The 27,435-nt window shown below is 40.5% G+C and overlaps 1 protein-coding gene across 1 annotated transcript in view; it reads right to left on the bottom strand.

Moving 5' to 3' along the window:
- The window catches only part of LOC115579192 (glutamate receptor ionotropic, NMDA 2D-like), a 224,159-nt gene that overhangs the window by 51,778 nt on the left and 144,946 nt on the right, over nt 1-27,435 (bottom strand). Inside the window, exons 7-10 of the mRNA XM_030412752.1 lie at nt 23,196-23,310; nt 14,845-15,050; nt 10,839-11,007; nt 4,768-4,921 (exon numbers count right to left, since the gene is read on the bottom strand). Coding sequence (XP_030268612.1) covers nt 4,768-4,921; nt 10,839-11,007; nt 14,845-15,050; nt 23,196-23,310 — 644 coding nt within the window. The remainder of the gene's footprint in view (nt 1-4,767; nt 4,922-10,838; nt 11,008-14,844; nt 15,051-23,195; nt 23,311-27,435) is intronic.

Raw genomic sequence — 27,435 nt, forward strand, 5'->3', positions numbered from 1 at the left:
AAAATGAAATTAAGGGCGTTTTCACACCTGCCTTGTTTAGTTCGGTTGAATCGAACCCTGGAGCATTTACCCCCTTGGTGCACTTCGTTTGGGAAGGTGTGAACACATCAATCGCACTCGGGTGCGGACCAAAACAACCGGACCGAGACCTTGTCGAAGAGGTGGTCTCGGTCTGGTTCCAAACAAACTCTGGTACACTTCGTTTGTGGTGAGAACATGATCCAACTCGATCCGACCCAACTGCAGGAAGCATCACTGCTTAACCCCAAATTTCTACTGGATACGTGTCCGCTGCGTTACGGCCCGATCAGGTGTTTTGCTCTGCCATCCGCCGTCCGGTAACCTAGGTTGCGTTTTGAGTCGGACACGGCGCAGCACAGTAGACAGCTGCGTCTCGAGGCCGAGGAGTTTCCGCTATAATCACATGATCACTCGCGACAACGACTCTCTTTTTTGAGATTTGTGTGCTGGTGTAAACACGGAGTGTTTTATTTTGAAAAGTAACCGGATGTCATATTGTTGTTGTCTCAGTGCTTGACTTCCTGTCTGCTTGGTGCTAAATTCAGCTGAATTGCTGCCTCATTTTCGAAATTTAGACCAATTAGAGAGCAGTTTCCGCGCGCATCACACATTTTGGTCCACTTGTAAATGCTGCTGTGTGAACACAAACCAAACTCGAGGCAATATGCTGTAATATGATTCGGACCAGATCAAACAAAATATAGGTGTGAAAACGCCCTAACTGACTCTGTTCTTTACGTTATCATTCAAAACAACAGTCTGACATTTGGGAAGTATTCTCATTTGCTTTCCGGGTGAGGATTTAATGAATAGATCGATATAACTGTCGTGCCTATTGAATATCAAGCTACTACAGCAGCCAGATAGCATAAACACAAGACCACCAACAGAGGGGGAACACCGGGTCAGCTGTCCGGGTCACTGGGTCATTGTAGGGTCCAAGTCGGTCCTTCAACCCTTGAGCAACACTCAAAGCAGTCTAGCATGTCATAAAATATTACAAACCGTTTTAAAGGAGACTTGCACATCTTGTCCGTTGGTGGGTTAAAGGTAAATGCCGCTGAACTATTTGAAAGTTTCTCTTCAACAAAAGCCAACACTCAATTTTTCAATTTTCATTAACTGTTACATAATTTAATAGTGGTACAATATATCTGAGCTTTGGCGTCTTAATAATATATGTCGGTTCATTTTCTATATTAGTTTTTAATCACTTTCTTCTGCTATTTCAGTTTTTCTCCGTATCTGTGTTTCACAAGTCTGATGTTAAGAGAATATTTACTTTATTGCTTTCATAGTGTAAATTACAAATATCTATCTATTAAGTTATTATAAAGGGAAATCAGGTCAACAAGTAAAAAGGAAATGTCTACGGAAATCAGGATTTATGTCAATTAAGCACTCCAACTGCAAACTAATCCTGACGATTTGACAGATTGACAGATTTCCTGATGTTTACCCGTCTTTGATTGACAAATTCAAACTGTTTGAGGTTTTGTAAAAGTTCAAAGACACCTCCAGCGTGTCATCGACGTGAGCAGGATGTACTCTGTGGTTTATTCACACCGGCAGGTTTACACAGCACAGATGGAGGGTTCAAAAAGTAGTCGCCCGAGACGCTGCTCTGTGCTAACAAGTCATTTTGCTACGGGTTATCGTCTCATCTGGCTGACACAATACACACACACACACACAGAAGCATGCCAACCAGCCGCTGCTCAGATTAAAACATCTGAGAACGTCTGAAAATATCTGAAGCAGCCCTATCGCTCGCTCTATCAAAGCCACTCAACCTCTCCCCCAGTCCTTTGTGTTTATATTGGTACATAACAAGACTCTCTCTCTCTCTCTCTCTCTCTCTCTCTCTCTCTCTCTCTCTCTCTCTCTCTCTCCCTCCCTCTCTCCCCCCCAGCCCCCTCTCACCCTCATCTCTCCATCTCTTCATGCTTGGAAAAAGTCTGGAATTAGTCTAAGATGATTTGTAAATTAAGAAGGTGTTATCTTTAGGAGAGGCCAACTTTTTCTGGAGCATAAAACAGAAAATGGGAAAAGAAGAAGAAGCTGCTTCACTGCGGGAGCTCATTTGGATACAGAGAATATTAAATCTAAAGTCTGTGGAGGCAGCTCTTTTCTTTGAGATGCAAAGTCAGGAGTGTGAACCTTTTTTCAAGCGGGAGACAAAGCAATTGGGAAAAGGCCTTTTACATAATTTAAGATCATTTACACACACTGTACAGAGTTATGTAAGTTATCTGAGCTGCTGCTGTAATACTGTACCCCTTCAAAGGCCTACATCTGCACATTAAACGACCAAGATCGAATCTCTAACACTTCAACACTGCTGATTAACAGCCAGTGATAACATGTCTTACATTCTTGGGTCGTTTTTGCTCAAAGGTGCTATATGTGCTGTATGTGCATCTCCACATGTGATAAAATACATTTTTGATGTGTAATGTTAGAGATAATACGCAGTTTTATGTGACGGCAGCTCACACAGATCCATGTGGTTTTTGGATTTTTAGCATTTGTCTTTCTCGTTACAGCTGCAATGAGAAAGGTTTTAATGCTATTGAACATGAACAATACACGCCACATCCTGAATTTCCACCCTCTGTCTCCTCTTTCTGAAAACACACAATCGTGTAGTGTTCAACAAACAGAAATCCTTTGCAAAGACCATTTTCCACAAGTGTAAACGAGAATACAAAACAACCAAAAGACAAGCTGCATTTTAGGCTTTAGCTTTTTTAACTCCCTCATTTAACCGGGGACACTAAGCTGAGAACAACACTGTGTTTTTTAGAAAGGTCCCGTTCACACTCAGCTGCACATTTACACCTGGGAGCTGTCCTGTACACCGCAGTCTGATGTGTAGGCCACTGAGCTGCTCCGCTGGAGCTGTTTGGGGTTGAGTGTCTTGCTAAAGGGCATCTTGGTGGTGATAATGGACAAGGGACAAATGTTGGTTTTACTCCTGCTGGTTCAGGGTCAATTCACACTGCACATTTAACTTGCTTCTCTGCAGACAAGATCCCGCAACCTTTATCTTCACACCTCACACTGAATTTAAGAACTGAACCCAATAAATACCAATAAAGTTTATTCAAATGAGAAGATGCCATCATCAGCAATGTTGACTAGAAGGAAAATAAGGTTACTAAGCGTTACTCTGTCCGGGGTGGCTGTGGCTCAAGGGTTGAGCCAGCATCTTGTTATTGGAAGGTCGCTGGTTCGATTCCCCTGGTCTGCATGTTGAAGTGTCCTTGGGCAAGATACTGAACCCCAGACTGCTCCTGATAAGCTGGTCGGCACCTTGCACGGCAGCCACGTGCCATCAGTGTATGAATGTATGTATGAATTACTGTAAGTGTCTGATAAATGACCTTAATGTAAATGTAAATGCAATTCTACTGTGAACACAAAGTAACAAGAAAAAGAACAATATGGAGCTGCAGATGGCTGGAAGCTGCAGACAATAATGTGTCTGCTCTGCAGTGGAGTTCAGCACTAATCTGCCAAGACTACAATTACAGCCACAGCATGTAAAATAGAAACCCAAATAGTATTAAAACAAACTCAGTACAGTTTGTAACAGAGTTATGACAGCAGCCATATTGGGGAATCAGAGCATGGACCCACTCAAACTGCAGACAGGCGACCAAAATGTAATGTGATCGTCTCACAGCGAGATCATTGATCATTCAGGCAATTAATTTAGGCTTTGTGACCGCTTTAAACTGCGCGTCCCAGTTATAAAAATAGTCGGGGGGCCTTAATCCGAACACTATCTGTCCGGGTTTAGGGTGCCACTGTTCACTGATTAGAGGAACAGGAATACAATACGTTTTTATCACTGTCTCTTCAGGACGATATTTCATTCATAATCAAATTTGTTAAGTCTGAACCACCATGAATGATCAGCTCAATTAGAATCTAACGTTTACATAATTTGGTTGAATAGAAAGACAGAAACCCTGCATGACGAGTTGTTTTAGATATAAATGTACAACAGGTTGGGATGTTTTTTTCCCCATGGATTCCAGGCTGTTGCATACCAATAAGTATTTTTTCAGTCTCCACTTAAACAATATATGAGAGATAATCCATATATCACATTACGTTAATTTAGTTGAAGTTTTGACTATATACTAAAGCTACATGAGAAAATAACACAACAATGATGGAAATAAAACTATGAAATTCCCTTTTGGTTTCATTAAAAAAACACAGACACTTAAAGTAGGACAGAGAGAAAGAGGACAACATGTGAACCAACTGGCTGAGACAGATCTCAAATAAATACACCTCGATCTATATCGAGTGCGTTCTTTTTGCTTTATATTGGTCATATTGTATAGAACTTATATTAAACCTTACACTGAACTTTGTACAGTCTATCTGAAATGTTAGATTGTTTCACATCTGTCCACAGCTATATTCTATCCACAGGTGACTATGACTTTTTCTTCATCCATTAAAGTCCATTTTGCGGAGGCTCATCTCGTCTTTGAGAGCCTGACAGGGTTGGCAGCAGTTGATGTTTGTCTGTAAATCTATTTTTGGTACTTCGTACTTTGTAATATTATGTTTTCTCTGAACTACAACTGACTAATGTTCGACACACATGCAGCTAAGGGTTTTTTCTTTTTTTTACCAAACCATTAAATCCTGTCGATTTGAGTCTCTGCAGATAAATATGTACTTCATTAAATGGTACAGGGTGAATGCAAGACAATGACTCACCAAGGAAAGCAGAAGGGGACACGGTGCCATTGCTGCGAGAAACCATGACGCTGATTCCAGTCTCCACGAACGGAACAGAGAACTCTACGACCTCCGACCTCTCTTCATTAATGGTAAGAGAACCAATGGCCATGTCAGCCCTGTTGGACACCACCTGGAAAACAAGACTTCTGACGTTAGAGAGATCTTCTCTGACTCGAAGAGCTCAAAACAGTTTTAACACAAAGATCAAAAGAGTATTTTTACCAAAAATGACTAAATTTAAATATTATATCTTAATTTGATCTGATGAGTTCATATCCCTGCTATTGCTGTGTCCCTTTTATCTAATCATTGAAAAACATCATGACATCTGTGATCTCTACACCCTCGTACAAAGCGTTGCCTTAAGACTGTGCTGTGCATAGAAGTGGCGAACACGGAGAGAGTCTTTGAAAATAAGAATTCCAAAGCACACGTTTCAGTGATGTTTGAAAAAAAAAACACTTCATAGGCTTTGTCTATGAGCTGGATGAATGACTGACTGAATAAATCTGAGTGGGTTTCGTTTTTATTTTGTCTGGGCATGTGGTGTGAAACTGGGCTGAGTTCCTCCTCAGAGCCCCTCTGACAGCTGTAATTGAGGCTCAGGTGGTCAAGAGGTGAGGACGTGAGGGGATTCACAGCTCTGTCGTGTTTCACCTGGCAGGAAACAGAGGTTACTTGACTGTGGTTGAGGGACTGTGGAGGTTAGAGAAGCTGGCCGCAGACCAAAAGTTCATTAGTCTGAGTCCTGGCCTGGCCCCAAATCTCTGTGAAGACAAAAGGCTCTGCGGCGCCTCACCAGACACCACTGAGACGCCTTTCAGCAGCTCTTAAAGACACAATCCTGTATGTCCTCTTTTTCTGTTGACATCTTAAGTGTTCAGCGCTCATTGATGCATTGTTGTGTTGATGTACTGCACCACGCAGTTATCACTTGTCAATCAAAAACTAGTAGCAGCGTGGTGATGTCTTTAACTTTAGATTTTTCTGTTGATGCAATTTGGGATGAAGGTGCCACTTTTTCCTTTGTTCAGCCATGACAGAATCTGCGACTCCTCCCGGAGAGCGCAAATGAAACCTGTGCAGCCACTCAATAGATCAAATATGTCTGTAATAAGTCTGTAGTGATGGCAGAATACAGGGGGACAAAATGATGCAGTTATTATCCATAGAAAGTTGGAAAAGTTGCAGAACTTCAGCTCTCTATAGTTGCTTTCTTCTGCTGAAGCGATTTCAATCAGCATGTGTGGCGCAAAGCCCAGCATGTACTGATGGTGACCCTTCGAAACAGCATTGGGCGACACTTGTTTTGGTCGAAAAACAACAACAAGTCGAGAGGTGAGCTGAGGCATTAAAATGCACAAAGTCCCTAGAAAAGTTCATTACTCTGAGTTCTACCATTGGTGATTAAGGGTAACTTGGCATTTTCAAGATTCAAGATTGTAGGTTGTTAATGTTGCTGTTTCCCGCATCATTTAGGCTGCCATTGGCCATGTGAACCAACCAACTAGACTGTTAAGACATCAAAATGTTACACTGCACAGATGTTTAACCACTCTGTGCTCCAGATCTCTGAATCCCTGCAAGTACAAGTGTGATGACATCAACTTACTACTGGTTGTTATTAGCGGAATTACAGGAAAAACAACAATTAAAGTCAAGAGTAATGTTAACTGCTCCCGACAGCTGCCACTGCAACTTAATGTCAACTGAAAGTAATAGCTGTGTCACAGATCAAGACAAAAGAAAAGAAAATATTGCCCATTCTGAACATGAAATCAGCTAATGGCAACACATTTCATCACAGGCTGAAAACTTGTTTAATAGGAATAATTATTTCATGCGGAACATTTCAATTCTGATGGGAATCTCTAAAAGCTAAGTTTTGATAGACTGCCTCAAAAAACTGTTGCAGTAGCAGGCGATGATGTTGGAAACTATCATGGGGAAAACTTAAACAAGCATGTGAATATGGATTATGACCAGTTTCAATCACATTACATTAGTCTGTGACACAGAAATTTAAGGCTTTACTGATTTGAGTAAAACCAGAATCATGCCAGTACTTGTGTTACATAAATTCTTCAGTTGTCTGCGTAATGGGAGGAAACGATTGTCTGACAAATGATTGGAGAGACTTCCTTGTGACATATAGACGAATCTTGTGACTCAGTGTCAGCAGCATGGGTATGAGGATTAAGTTCAGCTCATTCAGTTTTTTTGCAAAGTTACCACTATTGATGGGGCAACTAGGAACTGCACAGATTCTTCAACGATTCCTAGTAATCGCTGTAAATTGTATCATTAGATAGAAAGAAAAGGTAAAAGTAGAAAACAGTGCACCTCTCAGGATGTCTAATGAGCTAGAAGAGTATCAAGCTGGAGACTTTTCTAACAATTTCATACTTCCTCCTGCACTTCTATGAAATGACATCATAACATAATTACATTATATAATTAAATATATGTTCAGAGTGATGGATGGTCTTTATTAAGCAGGTTTCAAGACTTTGCATGTCATATCATTATTCATTATAATACCACAACATAATACAATCATGGGAATTAATGGCTGGCTGAAAGGCAGGAAAGGAGAAAGCTGTGCAGCCAAAACAACGTGCGCTCGGTTAACCTGCTCTGAATGAGTGCAGGAGGGAACTTTTTGTGTCTACTTCGCAAAAAATCAATAGTTTGTCTTTGAGGCCTCCAGAGACACTTTAAAGTTTCCACAAGAGTGTGATGAAGCACAGGTTTTCACATTTTTGGTACCGTGTTGATTAGTTGCTGTTCTGCCTGTCGAGATCAATCAATCTATGATAATTACTCAATTTCATTCAACTGGGTCATTTAAATGATTTGAATACTGTCTGAAAAGCAACACCTGTGACACATTCAGGAAGTGCTTCATCGCTGCATTATATACTGGGAACAAAAAATAGAATACCAAGGTGATTCATATCATAGGAGGAGAAAATGTTAAGGACGGAAGTAATTACAACCTTATTGGTAGGCATTCATGTGATGAAGAAGGACAAAGAGAGCAAGGCGGAATGATACTCTGAGAAATAGCAGAAATGATCGCCCAAGCGTAGGGTTTCACTGCGGGTACAAGGACACAGAACAAGTCGGCGGAAGATGGGCCCATTATCCTTGGAGAGATTTTACTTTGTCTGGATGAGACAGGAGTTTAGCTAATATAAAGTAATAAAAACAAACAATGAAGGTAAGAAGAGGAAGGCAGACAAAGGAAAAACATGTTCTGTTAATAACAATTACTGCCACAGGAAGCAACAACAAAACAACCAAGGACTGGGAGGATGTGAGATCTCAGCTGTCCATCAGCACACATGTTCGTCTGCCACCATACCACATACATGGTTTCACACCATGTATGTAAACCTCTAATCCTAAAGCTGGAGTTAAACTTCACAGGCTATGTGCTTAGCATTTTCTAATATATACTATGCTTTTACTAGCTTACACTCAGTCCAACTATAGTACCATCTGGGGTTATGTCGACTAAGAAACAATGTGAGACCTCGGAAACTGCCACTGGTCAGCTTGGACTGTGATCATGTAGATCTAGTCTTTATAAGCAGATATCTTCATAGGAGTGATGAATATGTAGGACAAGAATTTGGTATTGAGAGCGTTTTTGTTTCTTATTGTAGTCTGAGTAGTATTGACCAATCATGCTTGAGTGGCCTTTGGTTGCTTGCTATTAAACAGTCTGTGTGGACATCAGAAATGGCATAGCCCTCAGAAAGTCTTGGTCCAGATATCCGTTATCTGGATACCCCTCGGCTACACCAGAAGCTCTCAAACATTGGCCATCGGAGTTCCGAAATTGCATATGTTGCAAGGCTTGTCAAATATTGACGGCCATCACACGAAAGCGTCAGTATTTGATGAGTTGGTTATTGTTACAGATTAGACTTTTGATGATTACACAACAAAGGTTTCTTAATGTGGTGCAGACGAGACATCAGGTTTGATTCAACATGTCCAGGTCTGTGCTACAGTATCTTCAACATATTTTCAATTGAATCTATGATGTTAGGGCTTCCTGGGACTTGGATTATGCTGGACAATTATGTTGTATGGAGCCATTTAAACTTTTCTTTGAGATGTTTCAGATTCTTTCAAAAGTTTTGAAACAAGTCCCCAGCCAACAAACAAGTGCTAGTGGAAAAACAGCATATGATGATGAAAAGACAATAAAAATAGTTGCTACTCAGTAAATAGAGTTTTAAGTAAATGATTATAAAATAGGAGTCAACTATTTGATTTGCCTAATCATGGACTAAACCTCACTTTAACCATTTTCCTTCAACAAAGTCTCAAACCCTGAGTCTTTGAAGAAGTGAGCCCTACCATCACTGTCCTCTCCAATAATGTCTCCATTCTTAAAGGTCAAAAACTGAAACTGGTCCTCACAGTGATAGAGGCACAAGACCACGCACACACACCATTTGCATCCCCCGTCTAACCCATGTTAAACCAACTCCATTAATCCAGCCACCAGAGGGGGATTGGCATCATGGAAACAGCAGCGTATCTGCCAACACACACACACAGTCATGTACAAACAGTCTGTGTTGTCCTCTCCCTCTCTCAGTTTCTCCAGCACTAATCTTTCTGACAGCCTCTCTCCATATTTCCTCTCCTCTTCTTCAATTCGGGCCCAATCCTCTCTCGCTGGGTTGCGTTTTAAAGGATTTGAGGCGGGATAAAAAGAATTTCACAGGAGCTCTTGGATCAGACCCCCTTTTTGTAAACACAAACAAAAAAAAAGAAAAAAAAAAGAAAAAATAAAAGAATGAGAAAGAAGACAATACTACTGTACAGTGAAAATAGAGAATTAAAAACATAGCAACAATATCTCACTGAGACATACACACAAAAAAAGGTCACGGTGTATGTGTGGTCTATACTCATGAATAAACTCCCAGAGGAGTTGCAATATGCAAACTGTGTCTTCTTTCAAGACCCAACTGAAAACAGTTTTATCAACTTGCGTTTAATCTCTCACCCAAGTTGCTGTCACTGAGGTGTTTATTTGTGGGTTCTGTATTGCTTATTAATGTTTCAAGATGGCAAATTTTGCATTTTTCTGTAACTTGCCTATTATTTTGGGAAAAATGCTTGTTATCTCTCTTATAGAGTGAGACACTTGATGGCAATCTTAGGTGTGTGTGCATTATGTATGGAGGTGGGGTTGATATGAGGTTAGGCTAGCTTTGCACAACAGGTGGAGGCAGGGATAGTTAGTCTTTCTGCACAATGTAACTTCCGTCAGCGGGTTGAATTGCAGTGTTACATCCATGTTCACTTCAAGAAACAAGTTTTCGAAACATTGTTATGTGGTAATGAGTTTTGTTTGTAGTTAGCACCTATATTACATGTGACAAATACGCTGTGGGAAATGCCAGACTGCAATGTTGCTTTGATAGATAGAATTAGACCTGCAACCACTTACAGATCAATAGATAAGTTGTAAGTTGTATGCCATGTATTTCGATTATTGATTAATTTGTTCAACACAGTTGAAAAAGAGAACATCCAAGATCTCTGGCTTCTTTTATTTGCCATATAATTTGCTTAACACCAGATAAAACCTACAAAAAAAGACCTAATGATATACGGTCTCATTTCATATTTACTGAACTGAGAAGATCACAAAAAGAAAGTTGCCAAAATGTTGGCGATTACCATTTCTGCACATCCCTTACATTCAATAGTGTCATAGACCTACATATCAAATTGACATTTGTACAATAACCATCACATCATGTTCAGTTTACATGTTTGACCTGACTTTTAAATCAGGAGAGATGGCGAGAAGGCTCCCAAGCCAACAGCCGCACTTCAACAAAGCCAAAACATGATCTTTTCCAAACCCTAACCAGGTGGCTTTCTGCCTCTAAACCCAAGCACACCAAATGAACCTAAAGAAACATAAAGTTGTATTTATTCTGGGTGTTAAAGGCATTCTTATAGGAGTACATATGTTGTTAAAATATCAAAATGTAAACGGAGATCCTCACCTCTCCGACCATGCCATTCCACTCCCCATCAATGTTCTTTCCATGCCTCCCGTTGGTCACCAGGTAAAGGTCGTAGGTGAAACCCACAATTTTTGCCAGTCGCTTGAGGACGTCGATGCAGAACCCTTTGCAGCAGTGCTTCATGGGCCCGTTGGCATCCACCACCAAACTGAAGAGACGATGTGAGAAAAAAGACAGATGTGTGAGGTAGTGAGCAGAATTTCTAAGATGTGTTATCAAGTACGCTTTGACCTGGGCGGGCTGTTTGTCTGATAGAAGAGATTAAAACAAACAGATGGCTGAGTACAGAAGAGAACGCAAGCAGAATAGCAAGAAAAGGAAGGTATGAATTATGGGCAAGGGACTGTGAGTGGATCGATACTGACAGTTTGGGCTGGTGGGCTTTGAAAGGCAATGCTTGACAGGTCAGAGAGCTCTGGGAGAAAATGGTTGCTATATTAAAACCGCATTTTGTTCTTTTGGATGCCTTCTAAATTTGAAAAACTTGTGCCCTGGCCTCTGAATGCCTCTTTCCTCTGAGAATTCATCTGATAAACACTCATGAACAGGTCACACATGCGAGACATTTAGATCACTATCAGTCAAGTGGCTGCAGTGTCCTCCATCAGCTGTCCATACCAAGTGCCTGTTTGAGACGTAGCTATGGCAACCTCTCGCCTCTGTTACCTAGCAACACAACACACTTGCTCTTTCTGTGAATTATTTTTCGACTACAAGCCAACGAAACATCAAACTTATGGTAGTGGGAGACTTAAATCCTCGGTACTGATTAAACATATTGTTCTACAAAGTAGTCTGGTATTTTTCTTCAGCAAAACAAGAGGAAATAAAAGTTGTGATAATAGGAAATTTAAATTTGTCATGGTTGAGATTTTTTTAACAATAGTCCTGATTCTCTCCTTGGGTGGGTGCAATTAAATTTACATTAAGTCTTATTTTTTCTTTGCTGCTCCTCAATCATGTTACATCTGGTTCATTATTTTCTGGGTTTTTTTTTTTTTCTGTGGGCAGCTGTGAGTTTTTTTCTCTCAATCATGCTGTTAGAAAGAATTTCTTAACTTTGCTCCCTCATTATAGCTAGGTAGATAACTGTTTTAAGTTTCTGAAGCCGAATACCATTTTGTTATAGACATGTGGTGCAGAGGCGAAGACACTTTGACTTCCTGCCTTAGGTAATCACTTACTGTTGAATTCAGAAACACACTCCCATCAAAATGTTTCACTGTGGACATTATCTTATGCCAATTCGGTAGACATAGCCCAACTATAACAGTCAGCGGATGAATAATGCCATAACATTGTTCACCAGAGAATAGATGAAAGCAGGTAAATAACTGAACTGACACAGTTAAGTGATTAATAGATTTTGCTCAGGTAAGTCAACAACATTATTTTTTTAGTCACTTAAGAGCAGGTAAACAAATATCTTCTCATGCTAGTTGGTAACTGTTGCTGAGCAAGTAGTAAACGCTTAATCAGATTTGTTTTCAGTGAAGACAATTAGCTGAAATTAAATGCAAAATAGATGATAATTCCCAGGTTTTAACTATGAGTGACTCCATTCACTGCTACAAAAACAATTACTTATATTGAAGCAGGTTGTTAACAAGTGTGATATACTGTATTCTCATTTTAAGGGAATTCATTTAATTCCTGTACTTTTGCAGAAGATGCCTGGAAGTTTGGATTTAAACAATGTATGAATGTATTTGCATGGTCATTTTGAAGCCTAAGAGCTTAGTAGGTTTTTTTTGTTATTATGTGGCAGGTGATCATTTGAGATTAAAACACAGCACATGCATGTTGTGTTCCTCATCAAATGTGGTAAATATTAATAGCAAAAAGCACTTAGGTTTAAGTGCCTGGTTGTGTAACAGTGATTTGTATGCATGTTTAATTCAAGCACTGAACAAATAAATCACGACCTTGGTCGTGATGACAGGAGGAAATAATAGTCGTCATCTCGCAACATCAGGGGACACACGCGGTGTGAGGTTAAAAAAAGACAGTAATTCAATTAAACAGAGCGGTGCAAAAAAAATACAAGTCATTTATCATGTGAAATAGAAAAAAGATGTCAAAGAAAAAGAGCTCCACAGGGATAAATGCTGGGTCAGAGTCGGTTGATTAACAAGAGACCAAAACTTCTGTCTCAGCCAATAAAATTGATGGAGGATGAACTTGTTATCTTCCTATTGGCCAGGTCATGGGCTGGCAGGAAGGAGGCTTATCTTGGATAGAGCAGGAGCCCAGAGCGTGCACACACACACACACACATGCACACACACACACACAGTCTGTCTCTCTCTAAACCGCATACGAACATAAAACAGGAGATTAATTGACAACGGATTCTAGATATTATATCAGTTGTTAGAAATCAGTATATAATCAGTATCATCGTGTTCCTATGGTTCAGTGTACATAATTTTTGTGAAGTCGTAGGGATGCAGCAGGGATCTCTTGCTCCATTATTAAAATTTTATTGCTATGTTATGATTGTATGGATTAATTAAAATACAATCATCGGCACCCCGTACTAAAGTGATACATATATGAGTTGAGCGCGGTGTCTCTAATTTGTATGCTTTTTAAGTGGCACCATATGACTTTTCAATGTATAGCTGCTGCTGGTAAATTAAGTTAGTTCGTGATGATTTAATCTATTGATCCCACACGGTGAGTCTTTCTTTAAGCCTACCCCTCCCTGCACACTGCACCTGGAGATGGTAAAGATTTACTGTCTTGGTCATGGAGGCTTGGCCAGACATTTCAATTTCACAAAAGATCAGAGCGCGGAAGTTCTGGTTTCAGGATGTTTTCTATTGAAGCACTTTTTGAAACTTCTTTCCCACTTTCCACTGAGGTTTAAAGGCTGATAAGGATTTAAAGGAGAAACCAAGAGGAGACATCAAGGCTAGATATCACTTGTTTTATATGAAACTGACTCCTGTTGTGGATAAAAACCTCTTCAGTCCATTCTCAGACAGAAAAATGTGACAGATACAGTATAGTGTTTTGTTTCTGTCGGCTTCTGGCCATAATAAACTGCAGGGCATTCTGACCTGCCAGTTTTTTGGGGGGAGTTGTTTACGCTCACTGCAAAATTCCTTTTTTTTTGTTATTTCTCTTATTTTTGCTTTTGTTATGCTGAAGAATTTAAAAACTCTCATCATCCTCTCAATGAGTCAAATCGAAATGAATTGTACAGTTTGCTTTGGTGGCAGATAGGCTGTCATTAAAAGCCAAGAAGGTCCAAAGCTAGCATTGTGAAACTGAATTTTCTGTAACACCAAAGGAGCTCTGCTGTGCAAATCTGAAGGAATACTTTCTGTTACTATCATAGCACTTATGCACTCAAGGTATCCTTGATAAATAGCAGCTACGATGCTCAGATGAGGGCAGGAAAATTGTTTCCATTTTTTCTTTTATGCAATCAACAGTGATATGTTGTGTTTTTTTTCTTGTCACCAATGTGCTTATTGTACGTTGCTTTGGACCAAAGTGTCTGCTTAATGCCCTAAATGGAAATGGAAATGTACCAAGAATGCTATTTCCTTTGAAGATGTGCTGTATGTTTTCTCGAAGGCATATAAGTATAATACTGCACCCCAGTTTCACCACCAATCAATCGACTGCCAATCAACGAGTGGTCAATGTGTGAGTGTGACCTGGTAAAAAGAACATGTTTGTGTGAAGGTAAAGTACCAGAAGGGGGTAAAAATTACGAGACGAACGTATTATAAAGAGCTAAAGTTTGTGTTGGGAGGAGTAGAGAGGAGATGGTGCGAAACCTCTGGATATTTTTGACACAAAATGGCTGTGTTATTGGAGGCCTGGTAAGCCAAAACATGATCTTTTCCTGCCTCCTATCATTTGTCAGTATTTAACCGAACCTTGCAGTGTTTGGATACAATAAACAAAACAGAATAAGAGGTAAAACAACTACATGTTTTTCCTCCAAACTTTGGCTTTGGTGGGTTACCTGGTGTTGACAGGCATTCGACAGGGTACAGAGTCCCGGATGCAGGAGCTGGTGCCTGGGTCAGCCGGTTCCACAATGACAAAGGGCCTCTCTTCTAAAGTGACCACTCGGAGGTGCTGGGCGTCATCCAAAGGCTTCAGGAAGGAGCCATAACGTGACCACGGATGGTAGCGCAGACGCAGATGGCCGTTCTCCCACCAGCCAACCTAAAAAAAAAATCCAATGGAAAATTTGGCAGTTTTAATACATATTTCCAGTTAAATCATTTAATCAATGACTCACAACTGCTTGTGTCATCACAAGTCAATGTTTGAAAATACAAAACAGCTGGTGCAAATGAATCCAGCACCTTGTCCCCAGATGTGAGGTCAGTCCCCATAATGAACTGTGGAAAACAATGTCCCCGCAACCTCGCTTACACAAGCACTCACACACACACACATACACACACACACAAAAGAACAGACGTGAGCATCAATACTTTACACTCAACCAGCAGAAATGCATACACACCATCACACATAGAAACAAGTCATGAGAACACATGGACCCACACACTCTGAAAAATACAATCAGGTGCACACACACACACACACACACACACACACACATCAACATTCACAATTATTCATGCTGGCCACTTTAACACATTAACACAAGGACCAGAGACACAAACAAGAGAGCGCTGTAAATAGCAAATTCACAGCACCTGGCACTTTGGACCAGACCCACTGTATCTTTAATGCACTTTCTGTCTCCCTATCTTTTTTTTTTTGTTTTCATACTGTGTTGCTGCTCTCCTCTTTCACTCTCTCTGCTGCATAAATAATAATAGCCAGAACCAACAGTTCATCCTGGAACAATATGATAATTTACTCCTCTATGCTCATCTGTCCTTCAGTTTACCCCTCTAACCTGTTTTGCATTAACCAGGATAAATGCTTTCTGCCGCTCTTTAAACATAACAAAGACATTTAAATGCACACACACAAACAGAGACATCCTCGTTTTCATCACTTGCAGGGACATTTAATACACTTTTATTCATTTTTCTGCAGCATAATCCCGACAACTATTTCCCTAACACTAACCTTTGGCCAAGTCTTAACCGATAAACTTAATGATATGCATTGTGGGGACCAGCATTTTGGTCCCCACAAAGTTGTTGGTCCCCACAATATTATCAGACTTTCACAATTATAGATAACAATACCACACACACACACACACACACACAGCCACACCAGACAGGGGTTGAATCCCTGGATTGTCAGGTCAGCAGATGGCAGGAAAAAAAGCCTAATTTGTTTTTTTCGGGTTTGGGTTAACATGGAGCTCGGACAGACCTTGGTATTTTTATCAAAATGTTCAGACTCAGTAACAACACCAATATTTAATCCAACCTTAAAACAACAAATAAAAATGTAAATCATATGGCTGCTGGTGTTATTCCTCTAGTCTGCATGTCAAAGTGTCCTTGGGCAAGATACTGAACCCCAAACTGTTCCTGATGAGTTGATCGGCAGCTTGCATGACAGCCACCACCATCAGTGAATTTATGTGTGCATTATTGTAAGTCGCTTTGGTCTGATAAATGCCCAAAATGTAAATGTAAAAACCAAAAGTAACTCCGGCACAATCAAAATGTACCTAACTTTGATAATTCCATCAAAAATCAGTAATACTGAGGTGCTTTCGATAGTAAGGGATGCGCTATTTGGAAGAATAAATAATTAAATGTCCATTACTTTGTTTCCCAAAATGTTCTGTATGATCAATAATCTGTTCTGCTACCCTCCATCTGTCAATAATTCAATATTAATCATCCCAAATCAACCAATAGCTGCTTTACAGAATCCATCACTTTGAGAGGAGTGTTTGATTTTCTGTGTATTTGTCTTCTCTGTTCTGCCACAGTGGCTGTGACGGCTCATTGTTACGCAGCTCCTCTTCTGTTTGTTACAAACAAATCACTGCTGCTGCTGCTGCAAAGGTAAAACTCGTCGCTATCTGAGAACCAGAGGACCTTTTCATAGGAAGAATAAACACTCAGTGATGAGAATGGCAATAGCAAAAACTGCTTTATCAGAGGAAAATGCTGAATTACTGTTTCAATAGTTTGCTCTGAGAATGTAGCAGAACGGATTAATCAAGTACTTAAAACAATTTTCTTTTTAAAAGGGCTTAATGTCAATTACAATCACTGTGAATACGTCTGCCTCTGTAGATTCAACCTTTTATTTGCTAAGTACACATTTTCACAGTATATCAGCTTTAAATAATGCATTTATTTCCTTTTCCCTCCCTATTTATTATCTGTGATCCTTGGATTGCTCTTAGTTGAAGTTGAAAATGTAAAAATATAACCCATGTGATGTCACAGTGATGTCATTAATGTGATATCCTAATGACAGACACCACAAGTTGCATTATGGGAATTGTATCAAGTGTTTTCATATCTAGTTCCTCGGCATCTGCTGTTTTGATTTTGACACGTTTCCCTTCTTTCTTCTTCTTGCAAGTCCTCCACCCTAATTTAAATGCAAAACAAATTTGCTGCAGTAGCCCTTTAAATGCATTACGATGGTCGCATGCAGTAGGCGGACGTGGAGAGCAGAGTTTACTTGATTATAAAGTTTAAAAAAACAAGACATCAGAACCCCCATGTTAGGCTTTTCTTCAGTGTATTCTTTGTTTGTAAGGTTGTTTGCTCAGACTTGGTATGTCCTTCTGTTTTCCGAGGGAGAATCAAGGCTCTTTAAATACCGATAAGACTAATATACGCAACCCGACCTTGTTGTTTTCCTGAATGCTAAAGTCACTGCTCCAATATGAAAATGTCAGCGGGGAGAACCACTGGGAGTTGCGGCCAAGAATTCCTTCCAACAGAACGAACGAAAAGACAGCCGACCTCACCTGTTATAATTACTGTGGGACTGGCAACCATTTTATGGGCGGCTAAGTGTCAATAGGTGTGCATTCATCCGTGTGACTCCTGCTAACGGTGGATTCATTACTACTTTTAGGTGAATTCTGGCTCTGTTTTCACTCTGCCGTTCCATTCTGTGAGTGTAAAACAGTTGCAAATTGTAGGAAACAACTGAAGTACCGAATTGCTTTTAAACTTCTGCTGAAATGGAATAGCTCAAAGAGTAGGATGAGAAATAGTGGCAACTGAATCGGAACAAATAAAGTTTGTTTAATAGTTCGATTTAACGCTGACCTCAAAAGGTTGTTCCTCACTGCAGAGTCCAGTCTCAAGCATCACCCAGGCTTAACCAACATCCGGCTCGAGTTGTACTAACCTTATTGTTTTATTCTAGATAAATATGAAAACATGAAGAGCGTTGAATGTGGACTCGGGGAGGTATGGGCAGTTTAAAAACCCAAGGTCACACCTTCCGGCTGAGCTCCAGATTAAAAAATGTGGAGCAATAGACGAGATTTTCACAACGTTGAATTATAGGGATTAATTTTGCTCATTTAACACCAATTTAAAAATCCTTCCCACTCTGCAGCTTTAATGATGCGATATGATGAGAAGATAAGCTGCTCAATTTAATATATGTGTTTAATATACAGTATGTCTTAGATAATGTCTGATCTCTGCTGATTATGTGTGTTATCATCGATCATTGTTGCCATTATCACGCCGGCTTATCTATTTTCCTGTCTTTTTGCCACCTGACTTAATCTGCATGATATTTTAGGTTTTAATATTGATATTGATATCTGTTTTTTAAACAAAACTGTTGATAAAATCTACAACCATGGTCACCCAATGCAGCGGTTACCTTCAGAAAAACAGCTCAAACAGAAAAATAGTGCAGAAATAATCCTGCTCAGTCATGATTTTTAACTTTTTTATGTTATTTGCTTGTAGAGGAGTCTTCTATCGGAAACTACAGTTGGTTGAAAAGTGTGGAACGAGAATTAATCTTTAAAGCCTCCCTTCCTTGTGAAGTACCTGCTGAATTATTGTAATTGATTAACAACTCGCCATCAAATTCTTCCTGAACAATCCTTTGTGATTATTCCGTGTTGTTGGGTTGTAAAATACTTTCTGCGTCTTTAAACTGAACTGAAATAGGATTCAGCTTTGTGTGCTTTAGGATTGCAGCTCTCTTGTCATGATGATTAAAAAGACGCCGCAGCTCTCTTGTCTTATTCGCTCATTGATCCACTGTGTACTTCCCCGCTTACACTCGAACAACAAACAAACGTAAGACGACTTGCTGTACGGTTGCATCACATAACATCCGACTTAATAAAACTCACAGATGTCAAACAGGAGAGATGAGTTCAAACGCTTGTGTGAAAGAAGGCTCAGTTGGCGGCAGAACAACACAAATCAACACAGGAAAGAACCCCATAATTTCCTGTATGATCTGAAATGCAGTTACACGTAATAACAATCCAACAACAACATAATTTGATGCAGGAAAATAATTACTTCAAATAATCTAAACAACATCCTTTTTGAGTGTTTAACACAGCCCAATTGCCCGCATATAATGTTAGTATTTAATGTTTCTGCATACGGGAGACACGTCGAAGGTTGACATTTTTACCAAATGTGGCATGTCGCGTTCATATTAAATGTATATTAGCTGACTTCCACATTTGGAGGTGGAGGGAAGGTGATGCTGTTATCACAAGTCAAAGGCTGCCAATCGATGCAGTTTGACACCATGGGGATGTTTCCAGACATTTTCATGGTGGACATTTTTCACGTGAAGGCGTACCATCTTCAGGTGTTTTTTTTTGGCCATATAACAAGGTGTGTTTTTTAAAGGAGATTTTCAGCTGTTTTTGTGGTGACCAAAACAGGCTATATGAAGCCAAACATGATGTTTTTCTAACCCTGTTATTACTTGTTGCCGATAAAGTGTGGATATCTTGGTGACACACAAAATTGGTACCAGCTGTGTATGTTTCTTTACCATTTGCTGGGTTCTCCAGCACGAAAGGGTGGCTAGAGGTACTCCAATCTCTGGTAGAGGAAGGTAGGGAGGTATGAGGTAATTACAAAAGCGTGCTATTTGCCCAAAGACCACATTTTTTGCTGGACCAACCATCATCTCTCTGTGAATTTTCTGCCTCTGAGAGTCCTGACAATTACAGTACCAGGTCTCCCTGCGAGCGCTACAGCCAGCGCTTGTTCCGCTGCCCTAAAGGTTGCTGTGCTCGGCAAATACACTTCATGATTCAGTTCAAGAGAGGTTAATTCAGTAGATATACGCCTGGGAAATGGGATGTTCAGATAAATGAGGTTGGAAAGAACCACTGGGCAGTTAGGGTCAAGTGCTGGTCTCTCTGGGAGACGTACTGACGTGGTCTAACCTGTGCTTGGCCATTATCCCTCAGATCAAAAGCAGCCGAATACAACATTCACTTCAAATGAGCCGAATTAAGGCCTTTGTTCATAAAATATGAGAGTCCTTGGCTCAAAGAAATGGATGGAAAGTTAAATCACATAGTCCAGTCCATTGAATTAGTGCTCTCATCATTGAAAAGTCTAAGAACCAAAGTAACATCCAGAGAGGGATCATAAACACTGTAAAACGTCTAAATATTGTTAAATCCTACAGCGGGATTTCATTTCTGAAACATGACATGGGTATCCTGATGACTTCCTCCTCGTCTCGCCCGAATGTCAGACATAAAAAGAGCAGCACGGGAGCCATCTTTAGAGAGCAGCCGTGCAAAGTGAACCCTTATCAGTCAGTTTTTCCGCCTGCTGTATCCAATTTTTTTCTCCTCTATCATTCCAAACCTGTGGAGTGCAAGACAGCAACCTATCTCCTCTGTCAGTATCTCAGTCTTTATTCAGTATGAATTCAATACAGTGATGTTGAGGTGCATCAAAAGCCAGAAAATGGTAAAATGCTACTATGAATCCCTCAGATGGAGTTGTATGTTTTGCTGCTTTTTGCACCTCTCTGCTCTTCTGTAAGGTTAACTACTGCCAGAGGAGTTACAGCCTGGATGTGTTGAACTCAAGGAAAGACTGAGTGAGACATGAATAAAATAAGCTGACACGCTCCAAAAATAAATGCCCCTTGTTCCGCAAATCAAATGATAAGAGGCAGCGCTTTTTCTTTTCTTTTTTTTTCATTTTTCATGACCGCAGCCGATTTGTCAGATTTTAAACTAAGTATCACCAGTAACTTCAATAGTTCCCACTGATCTGAATCTTGCTCCGAGGCGTGTTCATCTTCTGCAAAACAAGATCGGGGTCAATTTTGGATCGTAGCATGCATGATGTATAAAACTCTGCAAACAGCAGCATTCAGTCGGAGGTTTTTCAGATGCAAATTGCCAACAGCAAGTCAGAATTTTATAGAAAGTCCAGAGGGAGAAACATTATGCAGTGCAGTGACAAGTTAATGTGTTTCATCACGGATGTTGACGACTAAAAGAGGAGTATTTTAGAGGCTGATTCAGATCAAAGACGCACTCTTTGACACTAAGGAGGATTGAAACTGGTGACAAAAGACTGGCAAAATTAGATTTTTACGTTGAAATTGTCGAGCAAAAGCTGCTGTAATGTTACTCTGATATACAATTTCTTACTACAGTAGCTCCTTTCTGTTTGATTATTCATTTTATAAATTTTAAGACACTGCCAAAGTATGCCATCCTGGTTTTCAAGATTCAATCAAAAGGAGAGAACATTGTGTCAATTTGTGATAATGACATCAGTCTGTAACAGTTTCTACTCTTCTGGTAATCTTTTTTTCAGCAGGGTAAATCTCCCCTGAAGCCACAGAAGCGTTAGTGAGTCAGTGCTCATTCCAAATTTGTTGAGGTTGAGGATGTGGTCGAGGACAGGCTGGTCAAACTCCTCCACATCAAATTTAGAGAACCCTTTACTTTATCCAGCTGGCTTTGTTGAACTGAAATAGAAAAAGGGATTTCCCCTGTTTGGTTGGCACAATGACTGTATTTACATGCACAAAATATTCAGTTTTTGCCATTACTCCAAAAAAAAAAGTCCTCCCTCTTTTCCCCTTCAACCACCTTCTTGAAAACATGTCATTGTGATAATTATACATATCCAAAAACCTGTTGATATCCAAGTATTTTATCATCTTTAAAAGTCCTTCCGACCAGAAATATGGACTTTTCGTTTGATCAAACATCTCCAGCCTTACAAACTGTTGGCTCAGTGTTACAATCTGTGGTTAAAAAAACCCCAAATGAGATGCACTGCCACTCTGTTTTGCATGTTCAAGCCTCGGGGTAGGTTGCTCTGATATTTGTTACAATAGAGGAGTTGAGTGAAGTTTGAGAGCTACATGTGCCCGCCATTAAGGAAGATTTTTCAGAGGCACACAAACCAAGGGTTATCAGGCTAGGTGACGTCATGTTATTCTGTTTTATCCATCACTGACAGTCCCACATTTAGATTTAAATTCTGAGCCTTAGTGTACAGGTAAATGTTGCCAATGTTGGAGGGAAACGATTGCCCTAAATACCATTTTAGGATGTAGCAGTATGATGTAACTCACTTGAAATCATCCCAAACCATGAAAAACATCCCCGGAGCGAAGATACATCGACTGAGGCATCCACATAATTACACAGGTGTAAGAAATCTTGCTTAGATTAACTTCTGGCAACAATTGAGCTTACTTATTGCTTAAATCCCGCTTAACACACTTTAATCTGTGTCCTTCATCCATCCTTGTCTTCCAGAGCCGAGCTGATATACTGTTGCGCACTGCACCTTTTAGGAGGAGGTTCAGCTTTGACAAGAAGGTGAAGAACTAACACTTTAAAACTCAAGGACCCGTAGTGATGGTGCACGTTTAATGCAATGGTTTCTTTTTTTCCCAAAGGTCGATTTCTTCCTTTTTTGGTTATCATGCTTAAGATGAGAGAGGCCCTAAAGTCTGCACTCACCAGTAAACACACTGAGTCAGGAAAGGTCAGGAGCAAATGGAACACAGCGGGATAGAACAAAAAGGTTTGCTTGTTTTTCTCAGGTCGAACGCAGTCCTGAGGAATTGAAAATGCCCTCGCAGGGCAGGTCTCTGATCTGGAGCTATTACTGTACAACTGCTACACATGGCCCCTGACAGAGAGAATATTGGACTGTGAGTTAGCGCGGGCTAACAAGGCTGACAAACCCTAACGAAAGAGTGGAGGGTGAAGGAGAGAGGAGGAGCAGTGGAGGAGGCTTTGGGGGAAAGTAATTACAACTGAGAGAGAGAGACAGTGAGATAGCAGAAAGGTGAAACTGAGCAGTGATGAGTTAGCATGTTTGATGGGCTGTGAAATTGCAGTTAGCCAGTCTAGCCGCTGCGCTGTGATAATTAGCTCCAGTTGCACAGCTGCGTACTGACCTCCTCCCAGCCTCTCCCATTGGTGTAGGAGATGACATCGAGCAGCGGTTTGGACAGGTAGCCGTCGCTGTTGAAGGAATAGTCCCGCCCACCGATGGATATGTTGGTGAAGTACCTGAGAGAGGAGACAGGAGGAGAATTAAGTTATTACATGGATGGAGTCCATGTAGGCGGGAAAGGAAACATGTGTGCCAGTATCTCTGCAGGGTTATTTAGTAAAAGTAGTTCAATTTCAGCTGTGGAAGACATTTGTTAAAAGTTCCTCATTCTCCTCATATCATTTGTTTGTATGTGACTAAACTTCCTCAGAGTTGCTGCCGAGCCTGATACTCCAACTGAACCTTCTGTTTTTCCTTCATCTACTCACCCTGATATCATATGCATGTTTTTACTTGAATTCTTGTTATTAGGGGGATTTATTCTGTTTTCGTTCTGCTCTCATGACTCAGTTCCACCTACATCAACTTCAGTAAACACAGGAGCTGCATTAGCAGTTCATCGGAGCGCGTAACACAACAATCCTGTGCAGATACATCCGCAATAATCACCATTTTCCAGATGCTATTTTTGATGTATGTAGCTTAGCGAGGCAGCTATGAACTGTGGGAAGACGAGTCCTCCTTTATTAATCTTTAAAGCTCTGATCGGTGGACTGTTTCTCCGCTGCAGTCATCCATCAGTGGGCCCAACACCAGCATTATTTGAATCATGCAAGCAACAATGCCACACTAACTGTCCATTGGACTGTAACTTATTACTTTCAAACTCTTGTATAATTTGTTATGTTGGACAAAGACGTAATATGTAAACATTTCTGCACCATAATGTCTAAAATCGATTGAGCTCTGTGGATACATTATCCCAGGAGATGAAAGTCAAATCCTCCTGATCTACTCATCCCTCACCGGTCATATGAAATAGAAGCGCAAAGCATTTTTATCTGTTTTACATGCATCCCAAAAGTTTCTGAAATTGTTCAAACACAGAGAAATCCACACGTTTCGTTTCAGTCGTTAAAGCATCAAGTCAGAGAGTGAGGAACTAAAGTGGCTGTTTAACAATGAAGAAGGAAAAACTCCCATGATCCCAAACTACTTACATCTTCCTGTTTTGTTTTGATAAAGAGACCTCGAGCAGCTGAAATGACATACTGTGTGTTTAAGGTACTCTCATATAATAATAGTGCTCGTTTTATTATCTACTCAAAGTCAAGTGAAGTCTTTCCTTACAGACGCTGCTAATTTTGACAGCTTTTAGGATGAAAAGAGGTTTGCTAATTATCTCCCTGCTTTGTGTTCAAATCAATAAACTTTTAGAAGAATTGAATGAAAGCTGAGAGCGGACAGCAGAGGCTGATGTGAGTCTGAGCTGAAGCTGAAAAGAAATTAGGGGAAGCTGTTGGACGCTGAGCTAAACTGAACCAACCTGAGCTAAGTTTAGGCTGATGAACGTTTTTGCCAAATCTGATGTTGCATTGAGCTGAGCCTGACAATCTGAGTCCTACAAAAGCCATCAGAACCCAGAGCATTAACCCTGCTTTCTTAATGTGAAACTGTCGCCAAAAAGCAACCAAGGCTTTATTTGTGATTGATTATGAGTCAAACCTTTGTGTAAAAGCATAAATACGACGAAAGAGGCACTTTTAAGATTTACCATGGTTTCGTTTTCGGGCAAGCTAATTTTCAATGGGAGTGCTACGGGCACTCTGACGATAGCATCAAAATCTCTATTTTTAAAACAGTAAGAAGTCTCGAGACAACATGAAACTTTGCTCGTAGTATCACCAGGGTCTCTACACATGAACACGAGCATTGAGAACATTGTTTGTGTACACAGAGTTTACTAAAAAGACGGTTTTTGGACAACTCACGTTAGCAGTAGCTTGTTCCGCTCGCCGCCGTCATGGCAGACAAAAAGTGTCGATCCCTGAGTGCGACCTGACAGGTAGGAGGTCCTCCATTACCCATTACTCTCCTACCTGTTAGGCCGCACTCGGGGATCGACACTTTTTGTCTGCTTTGAAGGTGGCTCGCAGGAGATCCAGCTCCAACGGTGAGTTGTTCAAAAACCTTCTTTTTAGTAAACTCTGTGTACACAAACAATGTTCTCAATGCTCGTGTTCATGTGTAGAGACCCTGGTGATACTACGAGCAAAGTTTCATGTTGTCTCGAGCCTTCTTACTGTTTTAAAAATAGAGATTTTGATGCTATCGTAAAAGTGCCCGTAGCACTCCCATTGAAAAATTGCCTGAAAACGAAACTACGGTAAACTTAAAAGTGCCTCTTTCGTCGTAACTATGCTTTTACACAAAGGTTCACAAATAAAGCCTTGGTCGATTTTTGGCGAGAGTTTCACTTTAAGAAAGCAGGGCTAATGCTCTGGGTTCTGATGGCTTTTGTAGGACTCAGATTGTCAGGCTCAGCTCAATGCAACAACATCCGATTTGGCAAAAAACGCTTGTTAGCTTAAACTTAGCTCAGGTTGGTTCGGTTTAGCTCAGCGTCCAACAGCTCCCCCTAATTTCTTTTTAGCTTCAGCTCAGACTCCCATCGTTTCACTTTAAATCATGACATCTAACCTTCATCCTGCTCCCAGACCAGTGAACTCTTTTGATTTTAATGACCTCACGTGGTCTCATCGGCGCCACCCACAGGACAAAGTACTATACTGCTGAGAATCAATAAAACAGCGAGATTTTGGAGTCTCACCAGACGACACCATCAGTAACTCCCACTGGCTTGTTTAAAGTAATTTTTATTATAATGTTTCAACACACAACCATGACACTTAAATAAACCCCATTATTATCCAAAAAGAAAAATCAAGCCATTTGTGCCCCTTCAGAACGACAAAAAAAAAAAAAAAAACAGAAACCAAATGACAGAAGGAAAAAAGCTCTGAGAAAAAAGGAAATGTTGTAATCAGAGCTGTGGAGGTAGAGCCGAGACCTTCACTGCGGGGAACAAACATCAGGGGCCGAAGACAAAACACATTTCTGTTGATATGAGTGGAAATCACATCGGGGGTGTCGAGACCGAGAGGTGGGAGACACAAAGAGCTGAGAGGAGGTGATGCAGGCGGGCGGCGATGAGATAAAGAGCAGGATTCACAAAAAAAAATGTTCCTACGCGTCTTCAGATGCATTCGTGTGCCGCACAACAGCGGGAGGAGAGAAAATGCAGGGGGAGAGACGCTGAAGGAGTCTCAGCATCGGAGGACAAATACTTGAGAATACTTTTAAAACCAAAAAAGACAAAAGCAGAGAGGCAGAGAGAGGCAGAGACGGAGCTCCATCTTTGATGTCTTTTAATGAAATATCTACCTTAAAAGCATCGGGACGAAAAAGCACATCAAAGCTTCGTAATGAAACCGTCTCAGGCACACAGGCGACGGGCGCTGAGAGAGAAAACCTCAACAACATCTCAAATAACACTTAATCCACCGCAATCAGACTTCAGAACTACACACACACTGCAGGACCGCATTCAAAAAGAAGATATAAACTCGAGTTACTGCAGGGAGTAAGCAGCTAAGAGCACAATTAAAGACTTCTGAAGTACTAATATATCACATTTTCATATCACAAAGAGAGACAGTCATTTGGATTCTGTGTTGGAGAGCTCGGATCTTATCTGTAGGTAAACGTAGCGACACCTCAGCGTGAGAATACGAGTAAAGATCATGCGTTCAACAGTATTATCATGAAATAATAACACCAGTTAATATCAATAATCAGTTATTTTCTCCATCATTTTGATGTTGTAGCTGGTAAAGGTGGAGATAATTTAATCTATAAATGGAAAACAAAAGGATAGATGAAATGGAAATACATAAACTTTCATTCCTGTCAGTAAGATTGATTGATTTGAGTCTCGAATACGTCTGAGCTGTGGGCGGCTGTTGCTCAGGGGTAGAGCCAGCGTCTTGTTATCGGAAGGTCGGTGGTTCGATTCCCTTAGTCTGCATGTCAAAGTGTCCTTAAACTCCCAAACTGCTCCTGATGTGCTGATTTGCATGAATGTATGAATTACTGTCAGGCACTTTGGACAAAAAGAATCTGCTAAATGACCTAAAAATATAAAGTTGTACCTGACGTCATGATCCAGAAACAGTAAATAACTCAGTACACTTTCTGACCTCTTATAAGCTGCTGTTGCGTTGCACTCGGTTTAACACGTGAAAACTTGTGGAGTGAATTGTGCGAAGAATAAATGTAGAGAGAGTCAGTCACTGCGTAGA

The sequence above is a fragment of the Sparus aurata genome, chromosome 3 (genome assembly GCF_900880675.1).
Source record: "Sparus aurata chromosome 3, fSpaAur1.1, whole genome shotgun sequence".
NCBI lineage: Eukaryota > Metazoa > Chordata > Actinopteri > Spariformes > Sparidae > Sparus > Sparus aurata.